The sequence below is a fragment of the Paroedura picta genome, chromosome 4 (genome assembly GCF_049243985.1).
Source record: "Paroedura picta isolate Pp20150507F chromosome 4, Ppicta_v3.0, whole genome shotgun sequence".
NCBI lineage: Eukaryota > Metazoa > Chordata > Lepidosauria > Squamata > Gekkonidae > Paroedura > Paroedura picta.
In genome coordinates this window covers 141,207,944-141,228,266 of record NC_135372.1, presented here as the reverse complement: position 1 = coordinate 141,228,266, position 20,323 = coordinate 141,207,944, and the positions used below count along the sequence as shown (strand labels likewise).

The 20,323-nt window shown below is 52.7% G+C and overlaps 1 protein-coding gene across 4 annotated transcripts in view; it reads right to left on the bottom strand.

The window, feature by feature from the left end:
* The window catches only part of SAMD10 (sterile alpha motif domain containing 10), a 33,299-nt gene extending 13,550 nt beyond the window's left edge, over nucleotides 1-19,749 (bottom strand). Inside the window, exons 1-2 of one of the 4 annotated variants that reach the window (XM_077335893.1) lie at nucleotides 19,477-19,749; nucleotides 1,470-1,666 (exon numbers count right to left, since the gene is read on the bottom strand). In XM_077335893.1, coding sequence (XP_077192008.1) covers nucleotides 1,470-1,666; nucleotides 19,477-19,507 — 228 coding nt within the window. In that variant the 5' untranslated portion in view covers nucleotides 19,508-19,749. Of the gene's footprint in view, nucleotides 1-1,469; nucleotides 1,667-19,210; nucleotides 19,434-19,476 lie in introns of those variants that run through there. The other 3 variants (XM_077335891.1, XM_077335892.1, XM_077335894.1) reach the window with 3 other exon arrangements.
* Between the last annotated feature and the right edge of the window lie 574 nt (nucleotides 19,750-20,323).

Below are 20,323 nucleotides of genomic sequence, written 5' to 3'. Positions count from 1 at the left end.
TGCAAGGAAAAACACCCACAGCCCTATATTTTAACAGATCAAAACCTGGGCTTCAGTGTGCTATTTGCCAAAGGTGTGCATGGAAATCCACCCAAGAAGCCTGGGCCTAGAGAGAGACAGCATCCCTTGGAAAAAGACGCTGATCCTGCAACACCCATTATCGAAAATCGCCCTCCTAGAGACAAGGTAATAGGTACCCGGCAACCAGCAATTTGCCCCAGACAGAAGCAAAACTGCACATGACTCTGGGTGTTTTAATCTCATCTTTGTGACTGGGGAACCGTCTGTGCTCTTCTCTCAGCTTCCTGAGGTGCCCTGGATGTAAAGTTACCAGCTCTGGGTTGGGAAAGACCTGGAGACTTTGGGGGTGGGGCTGGGAGTGGGTGGGATTTGGACCTCAGTGGAATATAATGCTCTGGAGTCCACCTTCCAAAGCAGCCCTTTCCTCCAGGGGAACTGAGCTCTGCAGTCTGGAGATGTGCTGGAATTCCAGGGGATCCCCAGGCCCCACCTGGAGGCTGGCATCCCTACTTGGACGTGACCCGGAAATGGAACAATTGCAGGCAACTGCGATTTCCCCACCTGGGGAAAGAAAGACTTTCCCCCACTTCCCCTTCGAGGTGTGAGACAGCTCTTTCCCTCTGCCTGTGTCTCTAACACCAGCCAGCCTGAGTAAACTACAAGTGATCTATCTGGTCCAGCATCTCATCTCACACAGTGGCCAACCAGTTCCTCCAGACAGCCAGCAACAGGACAGAGAGGCCAAGGACATCCCCTGATAAGAACATCAGAAGATCTCTGCTGGATCAGATCAATGGTCCCTCTAGTCCAACATCCTGTCTCTCATAGTGGCCAAGCATGTCCTCTGGATGGTCAACAACAAAGCATAGAGGTTGAGGCCTTCATAAGAACATCAGAGGAGCCCTGCTGGATCAGACCAATAAAGGTCCACCTAGTCCAGCCTCCTGTCTCACACAATGGCGAACCAGTTCCTCTGGAGGGCCAACAACAGGGCTTAGGGGCCAAGACCGTCATAAGAATATAGGAAGAGTCCTGTTGGATCAGAGCAGTGGTCCATCCTGTCTCACACATTATCAACAAGTTCTTTCGGACAACCAACAACAGCACATAGAGGCCAAGCCCTTCCCCCTGATGTTGCCTTCTGGCTCTGTGATTCAGAGGTTTAGTGTCTTTGCACCTGGAGGTTCCCGTCGCCCAGGAACCAAATATCCACTGCAAATTCCCAGCACATATCTGCTTGGCTGTTCTCAGTGCAGACCTTGAAAACAACATACTGGGTAACGACCACGTTACTCTTGCAAACAGTTCAGTCCTGACATGTGGGCAAAGACAGAAGATCGGGAATCTCAGACAGATATCCATAAGGAAAAGTTGTCAAGTCATTCCTGCAATCAATTCTGCACCTGGGAAGAAAGCCATGAATGATTCCCCTTTCCCCACAAACACACCTGACCTCCTACCTGGGAGCCCTCAGTCCCGGGCTGCTGCAGGAGTTTAACAGTCCTCCCTCCCGCCGACCTCTGGCTCCGCCCATCGTGCCAGGTCAGACTGGCACCTGAAGTCCTCTGCAGCCGGCAGTTCAGGTTCTCTGCCAGCACCGTATGTTCTAGCATGTTCTGGCAAAAGTTGAAGTGAGCTGCTGCAGCTGAGGAACAAAAAACAATGGAGCTGAAAGACATTTGCACACATTTGCACTCTAATAGTCACAGCAACCAACTGTGGCACAAATCACTCACAGTGTTTCACACAGGTGAGCTTTGATTAGCCAACGACAGGCTAGGAAGGTTCTGGAGATTTAGGGCCTAGGGAGGAGGAGAAGAGCTTGGTGTAGTGGTTAGGAGTGCAGGCTTCTAATTTGGTGAGCTGGGTAGGATTCTGCGCCCCCTCAATTGCAACCAGAAGAACCTTGTGGATCAGACCAGGGGTCCATCCAGTCCAGCATCCTCTCTCACACAGGGGCCAGCCAGTTCCTCTGGAGGGCTAGCAACAGGGCAGAGAGGCTGAGGCCTTCCTAAGAACATCAGAGGAGCCCTGTTGGATCAGACCAGGGTTCCACCTAGTTCAGCCTCCTGTCTCACACAGGGGCCAGCCAGTTCCTCTGGAGGGCCAACAACAGGGCAGAGAGGCCGAGGCCTTCCTAAGAACCTCAGAAGAGCCCTGCTGGATCAGACCAGGGGTCCATCCAGTCCAGCATCCTCTCTCACACAGGGGCCAGCCAGTTCCTCTGGAGGGCCAGCAACAGGGCAGAGAGGCCGAGGCCTTCCTAAGGACATCAGAAGAGCCCTGCTGGGTCAGACCAGGGGTCCATCTAGCCCAGCATCCTGTCTCACACAAGGGCCAACCAGTTCTTCTGGAAGGTCATCAACAGGGCACAGAGGCCAAGGCCTTCCTCTGAAGTTGGCTCCTGGCTCTTTGATTCAAAGGTTGACTCCCTCTGAATGTGGAGGTTCCCCTCAGCCTAAGGTGACCAGATTGTCCCACTTTTGGAGGGACATCTGGGGGTACCTGGCAAATTATATTTATGTTGAAATTTTAAAAATATATATTACAATACTATTTTTGCATTCTATAAAACTTTTTGTTGCTCCATATAGACCAAATTTTTAATCAAGAACCCCCCCGGTCAATGGTGTCCCGCTTTACCAATGTTGAAATCTGGTCACCTTACCTCAGCCACCATGGCTAGGAGTCACTGATAGGCTTCTCCATGAATCTATCTGTCTTTTAAAGCTAATCCCACCTTTTAATTGTTCTCTGAGTAGGGAAGCCCAGAAGCCTTTATTGGCAGTTGCAAACAAAATACACAGAATATAAAATGATACCGCTATGGCCGAACAGTGCTTCTCCGATTCATTAAGAACACAGAATTAATTCTAAAAGCATTGCCTAAAAACTCTGCAGTACAGGAGGCGGGTGTAGAAAGAGCCACCAAGCAGCCTATGAACAAATGTTGTTTGATCCGGCTTCAGTTGGAAAGTGGATAATATGTCATTAATCAGAAAGTGATCAGGGGAGAATTTGGGACAGACCAAAATGCCATGAGGGAGAAGATCTGGAACCTTGCAGCCGTGAAAGCACAACCTCTCTGAGATAGGGAAATGGTGAAACATCCCTAAGAGAATATTGAAGGGTAATAAATTTAGCATAATGCTACGGAGTCCCCTCTCCCAAGCAGCCCTTTTCTCCAGGGGAACTGATCTCTGTCACCTGGAGATGAGCTGTAATTCCAGGGGATCTCCAGGTCCCACCTGGAGGTTGGCATCCCTAAGTCCACCCTCCCAAGCAGCCCTTTTCTCCAGGGGAACTGATCTCTGTCACCTGGAGATGAGCTGTAATTCCAGGGGATCTCCAGGTTCCACCTGGAGGCTGGCATCTCTGCACTGAAGCCCCTCCCCTCCCAAACCCCGCCCTCAGCAGGCCCCACCCCCCAAAGTTTCCAGGTTTTCCCCAACCCAGAGTTGGGAACCCTATGCCCAGGACACACAGTGGTATCTTACACTGCGGTTAACACAGCCTCTCTGGGACAGCCATGCCGGACTACTGATTCAATTGAAATGCAATGCAATTAAACTCCTTGTCCCAGCAATTAAAAGCTTTTTTTTTTTTGGGGGGGGGGGGGTCTGTTTGAAAGGAGAGACCCAAAGGGACTTGTGGGTCCATTAGTAGCCCTTGCAGGGCTAGCAACCTCTTTGCCTTGAGCAAAATCGTTATTAACAATCCATCCCAAGAGCACTTTGCGGGATGCAAAAAACGGCTTTCCGGTTCTGATCCCCTCAGGCCAACCAAGGACTAATTACGCTGTCAGCCTTAATGGGCCATGACAAAGAGCTGCCCCTGTTCCCCTCCCCAGTCGAGCCGCCTTTCGGCTGCACGGATCACGCATCAGGCCAGGATAGGGGAAAAGCTGGCTTCCCATGCTGGGCCAGTCAGGAACTGACCCGGGGAACATTTGTCCCAATTCTTGCTTGGTATTAATCTTGTATGCGCAAAAACGGAATCTCTGGGTTCCGTTCGTGGTTAAGAGCGGTGGATTCTACTCTGGAAAGCCAGGTTCGATCCCCCCCCTCCTCCACACACAGCCAGCTGGGTGACCTTGAACCAGTCCCAGTTCACTCAGAGCTCTCTCAGCCCCACCTCCCTCACAGGGTGCCTGTTGTGGGAAAAGGACGGGAAGGTGATTGTAAGCCCCTTTGAGACACGTGAGACCTGCTGGGTGACCGTGGGCCAATCCCACTTCTCTCAGAGCTCTCTCAGCCCCATTTCCCTCACAGGGTGTCTATTGTGGGAAGAGGACAGGAAGGCGATCGTAAGGCCCTTTGAGACACATGAGGCCTGCTGGATGACCTTGGGCCAATCTCAGTTCTCTCAAAGCTCTCTCAGACTCACTTCCCTCACAGGGTGTTTATTGTGGGAAGAAGACAGGAAAGCGATCGTAAGCCCCTTTGAAGACACATGAGGCATGCTGGGTGACCTTGGGCCATTCCCACTTCTCTCAGAGCTCTCTCAGCCCCATTTCCCTCACAGGGTGTCTGTTGTGGGAAGAGGACAGGAAGAGGACAGTAAGCCCCTTTGAGACACATGAGGCGTGCTGGGTGACCTTGGGCCAATCCCAGTTCTCTCAGAGCTCTCTCAGACTCACTGACCTCACAGGTAGAGGAAGGGTAGCCGACTGCAAGCCGCATTGAGACTCTTTTGGGTAGGAAAAAGTGGGGTACGGTAACCCAGCTCTTCTTCTTGAGTTGCCCTAGTGAAATTCCGGAAGAATGGAGGGATGGGGCCAGGGAGGGCTGGTTTTGGGAAGGGGACGCTCAATAATAATCATCTTTATTTAAAACTAGTAATTAAGCCCGCTGTATGCCGAATACAGCGGGCGCTAGAAACTGACCTTGGGGACCGCCGTCAGTCTGCTGGGGACCGCCGTCAGTCTGCTGGGGACCGGCTCGGGCCGCGCCCGGGCCGCGCCCGCGGGCCGCGCCCGCGAGCCGCGCCCGGGCCGCGCCCGCGAGCCGCGCCCGCGAGCCGCGCCCGGGCCGCGCCCGCGAGCCGCGCCCGCACATCGGGCCGCTTGCTGGCAGGGCCGCTGGTGGACTGTTTCTTCCTGGAACCTTGTTGGCCGGGAGCGGCTGCGAGGACGGCGGAGACCATTGTAAGTTGGGGGCGAGGGGGTGGTGCGCGGGGGCTGCGGCCTGCGTGGGTTCCCTCGGGCGTCAGGCCAGGAGCAACTGCAAGCCGCGCTGCGCGCGGCTCGCAGTTGCTGGGGCTGGGAATCAGAGGGAGCAATCGGCAGGCGCTTCGCGCCTGCCGATTGTTCCCTCCGATTGTCTGTCATGAGGAAGGGTCCAATCCGGACCCTTCCTCATCCCGGACACATCCCGCCCCAGAACGCCTTACTCTTTTATTTAGTCCGTGGCGCCCGTGGCGCCACGGGCGGTGTTCAGATTATGCTCGGCAGGTATGATGGCAGAGTCCGCCCCTCCAGAGCCTACATTTCCTCCACGGAATCAAGAAGATCGGGGGTCCCGACCCTACAATCTCTCCGATGACCCAGGAAGGCGCTTCTCAGATCTCCCGGCTTGTATGACGCGGACGGAGGCCCACGATCAGAGAGGTGCTCCCCTTACATCGTTGCGACGAATGGTGACGGCCCCTCCGAGAATCTGCCGCTTACGGATCACTGCGCCACCAGAGAGCCGCACTCTCACTGACAGTGTGTGAAGCGCATGGGAATCGGTGCGCTGACCTGGAACAGGTACCGAAAAAGTCCGTCTCGCGCTCAACAAGAAAGAACGGAATCATCGGAGAAGGCAGGCGTCCGTCTATTTCCCAAGATAAATAAAACGCCAAAAGCTCTCGCAGGAAAACGTTAACGGACAGTTTGGGTACAGAGAAAGGAAGATGTGGGGCAGCGGAAGAGAGGGGAAGAAAAGAAATGGGGGAGGGGGGGCTAGTTTCCGAAACAGCAAGAGAGATCCAGACTCTTGGGTGGGAGAACACAGCTGGTTATGACATTTTCACTTTCAACCCTCCACTTTAGATTTTTGCAGTGGACAACGGAACACAAGAAGGAGGTGTGGTTTCAGAAGATCTGTATTTCCTTTGATGGGCAGGGGCTTAAGAACACAAGGAGAGCCTTGCTGGATCAGACCAGCTTCCCTTCTTGTACAGTGGCTCACTAGCTCATTGTGGGCCAGGGCAGAGAAGCTAAGGCCTTCATAAGGACATCAGGAGAACCCTGTTTGGCCAGACCAGGGGTCCATCTAGTCCAACCTCCTGTCTCACTCAATGGCCAACCAGTTCCTCTGGAGGGCCAACAACAGGGCATGGAGGCCAAGGTCTTCATAAGAACATCAGAGGAGCCCTGATGGATCAGACCAGGGGTCCATCTAGTCCAGCCTCCTGTCTCACTCATTGGCCAACCAGTTCCTCTGGAGGGCCAACAACAGGGCATGGAGGCCAAGGCCTTCATAAGAACATCAGAGGAGCCCTGATGGATCAGACCAGGGATCCATCTAGTCCAGCCTCCTGTCTCACTCAATGGCCAACCAGTTCCTCTGGAGGGCCAACAACAGGGCATGGAGGCCAAGGCCTTCATAAGAACATCAGAGGAGCCCTGATGGATCAGACCAGGGGTCCATCTAGTCTAGCCTCCTGTCTCACTCATTGGCCAACCAGTTCCTCTGGAGGGCCAACAACAGGGCATGGAGGCCAAGGCCTTCATAAGAACATCAGAGGAGCCCTGATGGATCAGACCAGGGATCCATCTAGTCCAGCCTCCTGTCTCACTCAATGGCCAACCAGTTCCTCTGGAGGGCCAACAACAGGGCATGGAGGCCAAGGCCTTCATAAGAACATCAGAGGAGCCCTGATGGATCAGACCAGGGGTCCATCTAGTCCAGCCTCCTGTCTCACTCAATGGCCAACCAGTTCCTCTGGAGGGCCAACAACAGGGCATGGAAGCCAAGGCCTTCATAAGAACATCAGAGGAGCCCTGATGGATCAGACCAGGGGTCCATCTAGTCCAGCCTCCTGTCTCACTCAATGGCCAACCAGTTCCTCTGGAGGGCCAACAACAGGGCATGGAGGCCAAGGCCTTCATAAGAACATCAGAGGAACCCTGATGGATCAGACCAGGGGTCCATCTAGTCCAGCCTCCTGTCTCACTCAATGGCCAACCAGTTCCTCTGGAGGGCCAACAACAGGGCATGGAGGCCAAGGCCTTCATAAGAACATCAGAGGAGCCCTGATGGATCAGACCAGGGGTCCATCTAGTCCAGCCTCCTGTCTCATAATGTGAAATCGGTTCCTCTGGAGGGCCATCAGGAGGGCAGGGCTTTCCCCGATGTTGCCTCCTGGCTCTGGAATTTAGAGGATTAGTGCCTCTGTTGAGGTTTCTCTTGGTCACCATGATTAGGTAGAACACTCTTCCTGGGGCAATGATGTTCTGTTTTCCTGACAGGCACGGCTTTCACAGCATAGGGATGGTGCCAGTTTGGGACGCAGTAGGTAAGGGGTGACTGCCCTCAGCACAGCCTAACACTGGCGCCCCTCAGCCCTCCTATGGCTTCACCGACAAGATGTGAAACCCCAGAATGTGCTGAAGGTGGAACAAGAAAATAAAAATTCAATTTTCTTCTCCCAACCATATGAAATATATTTAAATATAAGCAAAACCTCTTTTGGGTTGGCTTTTCAGACCTAAAAATTGCTTACTGACTGGACCAATAAGCATTTTAAGGGCTGCTCAACTTAAGGCAGAGAGAGGCTGTGGGAACTCAGTAGGGCCGTTCTGGGTTGCCTGGCAGAATCCACGGGCTTTTATTTTCTTTCCAATTCTGTGCTTTCACTCTGTTTCCTGCCCCCCTCCCGGCCTTTTCCTTCCATCGTTCTGTACAATCACTAGTCTGTCTTCTCTTCTTTTCCCGTGCCCTCCCCCCTTCTCGGAAACTACCTATGCAGGCCATCATTAACTGAGGGGGATTAAGATCTTGGCATCCTTTGCGTGCCTGCACAACACTCTCCCGCTGACAGCCAGGGCCTCCCCCCACCCCTCCGTCGCATTGACCACCCCACCGGATAATCTTCTCCCAACCCCCTGGCTGATCTCATTCATGCTCCGGGCGGGCCACACAAAACCGGGGAGAAAGCAGGGAAAGGATGGAAACCTCTCAATGCAGCAACGCTACCGGACTTCTAAATCTGCCAGCCATTTCCTCTGCCCAGCCTCTCTTAATCCCATGTCAAGTGGGGATTTCCAGACGCTTGAGTGAGCCCAGATGTCCAGATCCGGCTGACCCACCGCGCCGCCTCCTGAGCTCGCACAGGAGCAGGAAATCCAGCAAAGGGAAACGAATTCTGCAGCCCCTCTTCCTGATGCAGGCTGGCTTCCAATTACGGCAGGGCTCTTCCTTCCTAATTGGTCTATGTCACACTGTAAGCCGTGACTTCTTCAGGTAGTAGAAACTCACAGCTCCTCAAGTCTATGTTACTGTGTAAAATAATTTCAATACTGAATTCGAATCTAGACGGTCTGTTGTGGATCAACAGGGCTGCCCTATGAAATTGAGAGCCAGGATGAGGCAGGGCTTAAAGAACCTGTTTTAGTGGTTAAAGAGTGGCAGACTCTAAACTGGAGAATTGGGTCTGATTCCCCGCTCCTCTGTATGCAGCCAGCTGGGTGACCTTGAGCCAGTCACAGTTCTCATAGAATCCTAGAGTTGGAAGGGACCTACTGGGTCATCTAGTCCAACCCCCTGCACTATGCAGGACACTCACATCCCTCTTGCTCATCTACTGTCACCTGCCACCCCCTTGAGCCTTCACAGAATCAGCCTCTCCATCAGATGACTCTCCAGGCTCTGTTTCAAAATTTCCAAAGATGGAGAACCCCCCACCTCCTGAGGAAGCCTGTTCCACTGAGAAACCGCTCTGACTGTCAGGAACTTCTTCCTCAGGTTTAGATGGAATTTCTTTTGAATAGTGAAAAGTGGGATATAAAAAAAATCAGGTTTTCTAATCTGGAGAACTGCGTGTTGATTCCTCACACTTCCTCCATGTGCAGCCAGCTGGGTGACCTTGAGCTAGTCATAGTTCTCTTAGAGCTGTTCTTGTACAGCAGTTCTCTTAGAGCTCTCTCGGCCCCACCTCTCTCATTGGGTGTCTGTTGTGGGGAGACAAAGGGAAAGTTGTTTTCAGATAAGTTGTTTTCAGCTAAGAAGTTCCTGACAGTCAGAGTGGTTTCTCAGTGGAACAGGCTTCCTCGGGAGGTGGCGGAAATTTTTAAACAGAGGCTGGAGAGCCATCTGACGGAGAGGCTGATGCTGTGAACTTTGTAAGCGGGTGGGCAGAAGGAATTGTGTCCATTGCTTGGCTCTCATGGCCCTTTCTTGCATGCCCAGGAAAATGCCTCTCCGCTTTGGGGTCAGGAGGCCAATTTCCTCCAGGACAGACTAGCCAGGGATTCTGGGTTTTTTGGGGGAGGGGCATCATCTGGGCATGGAACTGGCATCACTGTGGGTGGGCAGAGAGTTGTGAATGTCCTGCATGCTGCAAAGGGTTAGACTAGATGACCCCGGAAGTCCCTTCCAACTAATTCTATGATTCTAAGGAGCAGGAAACCGCAACACGCATCCAAAAATCCTCAATAAATGAAGGGCTCACTCATTAAACGAATACCATAAACTTAATAACAGAAACCATCATGTGTGGCAGGAGGAAAAGTCAATAAAAAGAGAAGAACGGCCTGAAGAGCAGGGGCATCAGGAAAGCGTCTCTAGAGTCAGCGTTCTATTTGCAATCTTTAAAGGAATTGGGATTTAAAGGAATTTTCCTGGCCTTCTACTTCTTTGCATAAGACTTTTACTCATTTCTCCAACTGCTCTTCTAGCAGACTGATATCCATTTCCTGAGGATTTTGGGATGCCCGTTGGAGATTCCCTCTCCTTCTTTCTAAACCATTTCTGATTATTCGCAGCTTTACGCATTTGGGGATTCTGTTATCGAATTGCCTTCTGTTTGTACATATTTAATAAACTCACTGATTGTCTGGATACTATTGTGGGTGTTTATATTTATACACAGTGGCTTGGCCTCTATTTTTGCTGTTCCATACACTGTGTATTCCCCCTTCGCTTCTTTTCTCACGATGCAGAGAGGAAGGAAATGGCAAACAATATTTGTCTTGGGATATCTGATTAATACAGCAGAATTTTGGCCCACTCACAGAAACGTGATACTGAGTTCAGTAAATAAATCTTTCAAGAAGTAGATATATATATATTTAAAATAGGGGTAGATTTACATTTGTCCAAGCAGATCCAGTTCACATCTAGGTTGAGGTCAAAAGCAGAGAAAAAAACCTAATCGAAAGAGTGAATCATAGAATCACAGAATCATAGAATCATAGAGTTGGAAGGGGCCATACAGGCCATCTAGTCCAACCCCTTGCTCAACGCAGTTTCAGCCCAAAGCATCCTAAAACATCCAAGAAAAGTGTGTATCCAACCTTTGCTTGAAGACTGCCAGTGCTTTCTCTATCACAAATGGCCAGCTCACCCAGCATCATGTGCGTGGGAGTGTGAGGGCACTGGATCTCCAGGAGAAACCTGCAGACCTGTGTTTTCACGGAAGGCCATGCGCATGGAGGGAGAGGACAAGGCGAGAGGTGGGGATCAGCCAGCAGCTCCCAAGTTAAGGCCAAGAGACGCATCCCATGCAAGGAAATAACACCTAGAGACACTTAGAATAATGTAGTGCTCTCTCTTCCAATGTCCAGGCATGTGGAGCTGCTCACTCATAGAACCATAGAGTTGGAAGGGACCTCCTGGGTCATCTAGTCCAACCCCCTGCACCACGCAGAAACTCTTGGCCCTCCAGAGGAACTGGCTGGCCTCTGTGTGAAACAGAATGCTGGACTAGATGGACCCTGGTCTGATCCAGCAGGGCTGTTCTGATGTTCTTGTAAAGGCCTTGGTCTCTCTGCCCTGTTGTTGGCCCTCCAGAGGAACTGGCTGGCCCCTGTGTGAGACAGGAGGCTGGACTAGATTGACCTCTGGTCTGATCCAGCAGGGCTCTTCTGATATCCTTAGGAAGGCCTTAGCTTTTCCATCCTGTTGTTGGCCTTCCAGCAGATCTGGATGGCCACAGTGTGAGACAGGATCCTGGAGATCTTGCCACGTCTGTAAATCAGCAACAAAACTGTTGAGGCTAACATCTCTCGGCTCAGGTTTGCCGAACTGGCTGGAACCAAGCGGAATCCATTCGATCTCCCATTCCACAATATTTTACATCCTTTTTTTAATAGAACATAACGGAAGGTGCGACAGAGGTGGAAAGCCACGCAGGGGGAGGGAAAGACAAGACAGGGGAGACGACAGAAACATGATGTTCAGGAATGAAAGATCGATCTCTCTTGGGAAGCGTTCCCTCTAGGGAGGAGTAACGTGCTCTTTGCACTACAAAGGATTTGTGGGGTTTTTCTGGGGTGGGGAAATCAAATGAAGCGTCCTGGTTTTGACTGATCGGCGGGGGTTTGGAACATCTCCCAGTGGCTCCCCGAGAACACGCAACCGCAGCAGAGAAAGCAGACAGGGGAGGAAACCACAGGATGCATTGGTGAGGTCGCTTCACAAATGACAATTCCTTTGTTTAGTGCCTTGGGTTGTATCGTTGCAGGCGGGAGCCAAACGTGCTGGCAGGCTTTCATCTCGGATGAAAAGGAGACAGGAGGGAAAAGAATAGGGGGGAAAAGCTGGTTCGCGCCCAAAAGGCCACCAGAAAAAGGGGCGGTTTTCTGAAAACACGAAGACTTGACAATAGAAGGAAGTGTGCAGGGGTGTAGGCAGCAGATTCCCTCCCGGGCCCAGGTCTCCCGGCTCCCCTCTCCGCAAATGGTTTATGGACAAATCTTTTGCCAGATCAAACCCCCCCCCTTTTTTTTTTTTGCCAAGAGAACAATTGGGCAGTGTTTGTCAGCGGGGTGTAGAGGTGGGCTAAAAGAAAAATTCAAAAAAGATAACTTGACACTTTTCCGTGACCTCTCACATCTGAAAAAACAACCCCACAACCTCCCCCCAAGACGTGGCTGGCCGGCTTGGGTCAATATTATGACAACCTCTGGACTTGTTTTTGCAGGAGGGTTAAGGCAGACGGCTTAATGTCGAGAGGGAGCCCGACCCAGTTGTGCTGCAGGCAGGACCCGGTCCCGGAAACCAGGATGAAGAGATTCAGCTCCGGGAAGTTAAATTAATAATGCTAAGGAAGTGTTCTTGAGCATGTGCACTGTAAGAACATAAGAGAAGCTGTGTTGGGTCAGACCAATGGCCCATCTAGTCCAACACTCTGTGTCACTTAGTTCAAGGGTAGTCAAACTTTGGTCCTCCAGATGTCCATGGACTACAATTCCCACGAGCCCCTGCCAGCAAATGCTGGCAGGGGCTCCTGGGAATTGTAGTCCATGAACATCTGGAGGACCACAGGTTGACTACCCCTGACTTAGACCCATTATGCACGAGCTGGAAAGCCCACACTGGCGGTGGAAGGGCAACGGGGGAAATCCTGGATCATGCTTGCCCCAGCCGGGCCACGGAAGGCCCGCATTATGCGAACACGGGAACTTCCGCAGCTTCCGGGATAGTGTGGGTGCTTGCAGGGGCTGGGGCAGCCAGGGCCTTTCGACCCCCAGCCCCGACTTACGGTGTCCCTGTAGGGACATTGCACGCCCCTGCGGGCTCCGCGGAGCCCACAGGGCACCCCCCTGCCCCCGTCATAGAGTGTGGAGGGGGCCCGGCCCCCCCACTCCTGCCCACCCCTCCCACCACTCCCCCCCCCACGACCACTGCCACTTACGCTGCCTGGCAGCGTCCCGGGCTTCCTGGACTTCGTTCTCCACCTTCTCCACTCCATACCTCATTTCGTAGACCTCTCTCATGTCACTCCTCAGTTGTCTTTTCTACAGCCAGGAAGCCTCAACTTCTTGAACCTTTCTTCATACGGGAAATGTTCCTACTCCTTCGTCATTCCAAGTTGCCCTGTTTTGCACTTCTGCCCAGGCTGCGACATCTTTTTTGAGGCACGGTGACCAGAACTGTATACAACATTCCAAATGAAGCCGCAGCATACATAGATGTGTACCACGTGCTTCCCGTCAACATTTATTGAATTCGTTACTTGATTTTCAAATTTCTATGCCACATTTCCTCGGGGGCTCAGAGGGGCTCACAACATGGTCGCACCTGGTTCCCACTGACTTGGAATTAACAGAACAGAACACCCTTTTTCAACTTCTGTACTTTTGAGAACCCCTTCTTCCACCTTTGAGAAACTCCAGAAGTGGCGTGATTGATCGTTCGGAATGTGGTTGGGAAGTGCAGCTGTGGACACACCCATTTGGGGCCCCTCCCCACTCCCTCCAGGCCCATCATTGGCTATTTTGGGAGGGGTGGGTGGGTCAACATGCCCATATATGGTCATATCACCCAATAAATGTTTAACAATTTTTTAAATGGAAAAAATTAATGAACTTCCACCCATTCAGGAAACTCTTCCAGGGACATCAAGAAATCCCAGGGTTTCAAAAAACCCTGTTTGAGAAATGGTGAAATCTAACTTCCAGGTAGGAAATCCTTATCCATCCATGGTTCCTCTATATATTTGTGAAACAGCCTTGGGGGGGGGATGTGTCCAGCTGTCCAAATTGGAATAGGGCCAATCAGGGTGCAGCTAGCACCCTGATAGGCCCTGCCCCTGCAGCTCCCGCCCTCTGTCCCTGGACTCTTTGCTCTCAGATGTACCCCAGTGCTTGGAGCCAGCAGCAGGTAAGGGGAAAGGGACCTGGGCAAAGGGTTGTGGTGGAGGGCTTGCTAACGAGGGCCTCTTGGCCTGCTAGGCTGGGCCTGCTAACAAGCTCTGTCCTAGGCCTGCTGGCCAGCCCCCGCCCGGCCCACTTGATCCAGCTGTGAGCTGCGGCCCAAAGCCACCTTAAGGTGCTTGCCCGGGCCCCAGGGGAGGGGGCCCTTTCAAGGCCCGTTCTTAGGAACGGGCTCTGAAGCTAGTACAATTAATAATTAGGCTTAAAATTCACGGCAGGTCCTGGTGAGGATTTGAATTGGAGACCACCAAGGAAGTCCAGAGCTGCTATGCAGAGCCAAGCAAGGGGAAAAAATCAATAACAACAACCACACCGTGCCTTTCTGCTCTCATTGGGCCACCAACCAGATTAACAAATTAAACACACACACATTAAAATCTTCTATGAAAAGGCATTCAAATCAACAAAGGAATCCATCAGTAAAACCAATTTTAAGCAGAGCTTAATATAAGCTGTCCCTGGATATGGACGCTTCATTCTCCGCTGTTTGTTTACTCACAAGGATTTCAATTCCTCCTTTTTTGTCCACAAAGCTAACTGAGTAGGCTGTTTTGAGCTCCCCTATCTGGTGATCAGAGGTAGAGTGCCTCTGGAGCGGGAGGTTCCATTTCTGTTCTTATTTTGAACCGCATCTAATTGGGCTGATCCTTTTCCTTTATTAAAATAAAACTGGTTTGACAACCGACACCGTATCTCGTGGAAAAGTCTTGTGCGTGTCGGACTTGCTGGGTGGCTTTTGCAATCCCTTATCTGTAAAATGGGGATAATATCAGGGTGAGTCACAGAGGAGCTATGAAAACGCACAGGGCGAGCTCAGAGATTCGACAAAGTGATTGCTGAGCTTGTGCCCCAAGAGGGTGTGGTTTGGGGAGCAAATTTTCTCGATCAGCACCTGCTCGTGTGGGAAGAAGCAGAACCCAGGAAAACCATATTCTGCTGTGGCAAAGAAAACAAATCAACTACAAAGGCCCCCAGGTTCAATTTCTGTTCAAAGGCTCAGGGAGCAGGTGATGTGGAAAGACCTCTGTCTGAGATCTCTGAGAGCTGCTGCCGGTCAGAGCAAGCAATATCAGCATGGGCCAAATAACTGACTCAGCAGGCAGCAGCTTATATTTGATTTCAGGAACTGACAACCTGACCACTAGAAGAAGAGATGGTTTTTACACTCTACTTTTCACCATCCAGTCACAAAGCAGCTTACAGTCACCTTCCCTTCCTCTCCCCACCACAAACACTCTGTGAGGTTGGTGAAGCTAAGAAAGCTCTAAGAGAACTGCTCTGCGCTAGCAGCTCCAAGAGAACTGAGACTTGCTCAAGGTCACCCAGCACGTGGAGGAGTGGGGAATCAAACCCAGCTCTCCAGTTCAGGGTCCTTGACTCTTTACCCCCTCCGCCATACTGTCTCAAGTCATATGGCTTAACTCGGGGGTAGTCAAACTTTGGCCCTCCAGATGTCCATGGACTACAATTCCCATGAGCCCCTGCCAGCAAATGCCCTGCCCTGGATAGCCTAAGTCAGCCCAATTTTGTCAGATCTCATAAGCCAAGCAGAGCCAGCCCTGGTTCATGCATAGGTGAGAGCCCACTAAGAAAGCACAAAATTGCTACACATAGGTAAGCTGTGCCAAGCCACCTTTGCTCTTCTCTTGGCTCGAAATCCCTACTCTCTTTTCACCACCCTGCCCACCTATGTGGCAAGGTGTGTGGACTCCCTTGCGCGGGCAAAGAGGGGGGGGAAGCAATGCCAATCAAACCATCTACCTGCCAGCATGCCCTCCAGGACTCAGCCAGAGCGCTGAAATCTCAGTTCAAATCTCATGTTGGCAAGGCACTCGCCAGGTGACCCGAAAGATTCAGGTGGACAGCCATATCAGTCTGAAGCAACAGGATAAAATGGGAGTCAAGAGGCACCTTGAAGACTAGCAATGTTTAAGCTTTCTGGCACATGCCGACTTTGGTAAGCCAGAAATAGTTACATACCCCTGGGTTGAAAGGTGGTTGTATAAAGCAGGGGCAGTCAACCTGTGGTCCTCCAGATGTTCGTGGACTACAATTCCCATGAGCCCCTGCCAGCGTTTGGGAATTGTAGTCCATGAACATCTGGAGGACCACAGGTTAATTACCCCTGGCATAAAGGCTTGTCTTCCCAAGGGAACGGGTGAAATATAAGGGTTAAATGCCTGAATGGTGAACAGAACCAAATTCAGGAAAAGCTAGGTCAGCTGCAATTTATGATATCAATAAGAGGGGGGGGTCTATTTTTTTTCATGAATGTGCAAAACCAGAGTTTTTATATTTCAGCCGCCCCTGTTATTTCGGCGAGAACAGTAATCAAGCGTTATTTTTATCATGGCGTGATAAAATAGGCTGGTGGTGTGCTCCCCCTCACTGGCAGTCTTCAAGCAAAGGTTGGATACACACTTTTCTTGGATGCTTTAGGATGCTTAGGGCTGATCCTGCGTAGAGCAGTGGGTTGGACTAGATGGCCTCTATGGACCCTTCCAACTCTATGATTCTATGATTCATGCTCCATCATCCCAGGCTCTCCCATACAGCACTCTTTTTGCAATTGAAGGCAAAAGGAAAAAAAAGATCAGAACCCCTCAGTCGAACTGTTGATATCCTACAAGTTGCCAGAGCAAGCTCAGCTTGCAGTACACATTTGCAAAAGGCAATGCAGGGATTGGCTGGAACAGGCTTTCTATTTCAATTACCGTATTCTTTATCGCCGTAAGGACGCATCCAAAGACAAGAGTTAACGGACAGGAGGAGCGGGACTCGAACCTGGTTCCCCAGATTAGCTCCAACGTCGACAAAGCTCAGCACAGTTCCGCCGGGCTTGCAAAAGGGAGCTCTTCCGCCAAGCCTTCGGTTGGGGCCAAGGAGACGATAACACCTAATGGGCCACCGGAACCCTCCCCACACGCATCAGATACGCCCACTAAATGCACCACAAGGCATCAGGAGTCCTGGAAGTGGTGACATTATGGTCGTAGGGTTGTTTATAATGTTAACCTAAGTTACAGAGTTCAGTTTCCCGAGGATTCTACTGCATATAATGGAATCTATGATGTGATATGATGTTAAGCACCCTGAGCCACAAAGGAGGGAGGTATAAAAATGTAAACAATAAACTGCAATCTGGATTTTCAGATAGTGAAGGAGTGAAATCTGGATTTTCAGATAGTCAGGTGAATAGGGAATTGGTTAGAGAACCGCACTCAAAGAGTTGTTGTCAATGGTGTTTCATCAGACTGGAGAGAGGTGAGTAGCGGGATACCTCAGGGCTCGGTGCTCGGCCCGGTACTTTTTAACATATTTATTACTGATCTAGATGAGGGGGTGGAGGGACTACTCATCAGGTTTGCAGATGTCACCAAATTGGGAGGACTGGCAAATACTCCGGAAGATTTTTTGGATGCTTTAGGATGCTTAGGGCTGATCCTGCGTAGAGCAGGGGGTTGGACTAGATGGCCTGTATGGCCCCTTCCAACTCTATGATTCTATGATTCTAAGATAGAGACAGAGTTCAACGAGATCTGAACACAATGGAAAAATGGGCAAATGAGAACAAGATGCCATTGAATAAAGATAAGTGTAAAGTTCTGCATCTGGGTCAGAAAAATGAAAAGCATGCCTACTGGATGGGGGATACGCTTCTAGGTAACACTGTGTGTGAACGAGACCTTGGGGTACTTGTGGATTGTAAGCTAAACATGAGCAGGCAGTGTGATTCTATGATTCTATGAACGAGGACACTAGGTCGGTGCAGATAGGAAAATATTTTCTTAAATGTTACATATAGGTGTGTGTGGGGAGGTGGGTTAGTTGCCTGGAGGAGCCAACTAGAACCAAAGCTGCATAACTAAACCGAGCAATAAATGCAGCTAAGGTCAGACTCAGAATAGCACATTTGGAATCGTAGAATAACAGAGTCGGAAGGGACCTCCTGGGTCATCTAGTCCAACCCCCTGCACCATGCAGGATGCTCACAAACCTATCGCTCATCCACCGTAACCTGCCACCCTCTTGAACAGGGGTAGTCAAACGGCGGCCCTCCAGATGTCCATGGACTACAATTCCCATGAGCCCCTGCCAGCGAACGCTGGCAGGGGCTCATGGAATTGTAGTCCATGGACATCTGGAGGGCCGCAGTTTGACTACCCCTGCTGTTGAACCTATGCAGAATCGGCCTTTGCTAAGACGTGTGAACAGCAACAAACAGGCATGCAGACAATGAAAGGGACAAACAGCAGGTGTGAGAGCCCAGTCCGAAGCCCAGTGCTGAGAACCACACAATGTGATCTTGAGCATGGCCCTCACGTGCCCTCCATCTTCCACCCCCCTCCTCCTCCAGCCACCCAAGTAGTAGGTGTGAGCATCTGCACAGGGTTCACCTTATAGTAATGCCGTCCCTGCACACAACCCGCCCTGCTTTGCAATGAATTCCGGTGCTCGACCGTCCAGATGCGCAAGCTGATGTGAGCGTCCCCCGTCAGTGGGAAGGCAGCCGTGGACCGTTCACCAGGCAGCCCCCTCTAAACATGTTTACCAGGAAGTAAAAAGCCAAAAAACGGACCAGGGTGCCTGGGCATGGGCTTGCAGGGGACAACGCCTTACTCTCAAGCCACACTCCCTGAAATGTGCGGGGAAGTTGCATCTAAGGGACCAGGGATACGGTCAGGCTGCAGGATCCGAACTCCGTCCCCACCCCTCTTTTCTCCTCCCTGGCTCCGCTCGGCTGCAATTCCGTTCTCTGCTCCAGGAACCGCCCCACAAGGAGCACCCTTGGAAGCACAGCGATGCCATCGAAGGACTGCCAAGAAATGAGAGCCCCTGAGCCCGTGCAGAGTTTTAATCGCTCTGCACGGAATCAAACCTGCTTCCCTCCAGAGGTCACCCAGGGCAGCACAGGTTTGAAATCACCGCAATAAACAACAACAACAACAGCACCCTAAATGATGGGTGGTCCCCCCCTCCCCTAGCCAAGCATTCCCACCTTCCCATCTCCAACTCACCCCCCATCTTCCGTGCCAAGGGAGCCTCACCCCAAGCCCACCGGGCGCGTCTCCGCCTGCCAATCGGACTGGCCGGCCATTGCGTCTGGCCGCTTGGCGGGGCTTACTCCGGAGTAAACACGGCGCAGACTGCGGTCTTTGGCGTCTCCTTTTTTTCCCCCGCACCTGAAATCACCCCCCCCCCCCCGAAAGCCGGCAGGGCTTCTCCAGAGCACAGCTTAACCACTACTAAGATTCCTAGGGCGGGAAGGGGAGGGGGGCCTCTGGGCTTACGCAGAGTGCCCCAACGCCGAGCGACCGCACCTACCTGGGCGAGGCACGGCGGGGTCCCGCAGGTCAGACATCTTAGCCGAGCTCTTCCGCGCCGTCCCGCCCGCCCGCCTGCCTCCCCTCCGATCCGGCGGCGCATTTGAACCGCTGCCCGGGCTTGCGAAAGCCCCGCTTGCGAAAGGGGGCCGGGCCGAGGCGGGCATTCCGCGCGGGCACCACCCTGGGCGCCGGCTCACCTACCGCGGGACGCCCACCTCGCCGAGGATGGGGGTCTCTCTCTCTCTCCCTGCCTGCCGGGCTTACCTTCCACCTCCTTGGGCTGGCCGCAGTTCATGGTGGCTTCTTCTTCCTCCTCCTCCTCCTCCTCCTTCGGGGTCCGCCCCGCGGCTGGCTTGGCGGCGGCGGCAACAGCAGCAGCAGCAGGCGGCCACCATCCAAGCGCATGCGGCGGGACGCGCGTCGGGCGGCCGCGTTCAGACGTGCCAGCAGCGGCGGCGGCGCCTCCCGCGCGGCTTTTGTCTCTCCGGCTCGCGAGTCAGCCGACGCCGGCGGAGCGGGGCGGAGGGAGGAGGAGGAGGAGGAGGAGGAGACGGAGGGAGGGAGGGAGGCGCCGCCGCTGCACGCCCCGCCGCCAAGGTCATCGCCGCTGCTGCTCCGGCCGCCCAGGCGAGGCGCTGCAAGGGCCGGGCGGCGGCGGCAGCGGGGAGAGCTCGGGGGGCTGCAAGGCTCGGCCGGCCTCCTTCCCCAGGACAGGCAAGGGCGCGGCCCGCGGGCTCCCCCGGCATTGCGGCAGCGGCGGCGGCGGCCTTTTCGACCGCAGCGCCCCCCCCCCCCCCGGCGCCCTTTCGGCCCGGGGCTCTCCCCTCGCTCGGGCGGGCCTCATCTGCCTGCCTGCCGGTCTGCCTGCCCACCTGTCTGTCTGTCTGCGCTGCTCGCTCTGTCCCTCGCTACCTGCCTCCACCTGTCTGCATTCCCGGTCACCTGTTGGCCTGGGTCTGTCTGTCTGCCATCGGCCTACCTGTGCTGGTCTGTCTGGCCATCCCTGGCTGTTTATCGGCGTCCCTCCAGCCAGCCCTCAGTCTGTCTGCACTGGCCTATCAATAGCTATGGTCTGTCCGTCTGTCTCTATGTATCCATGTCTGCCCTCTGT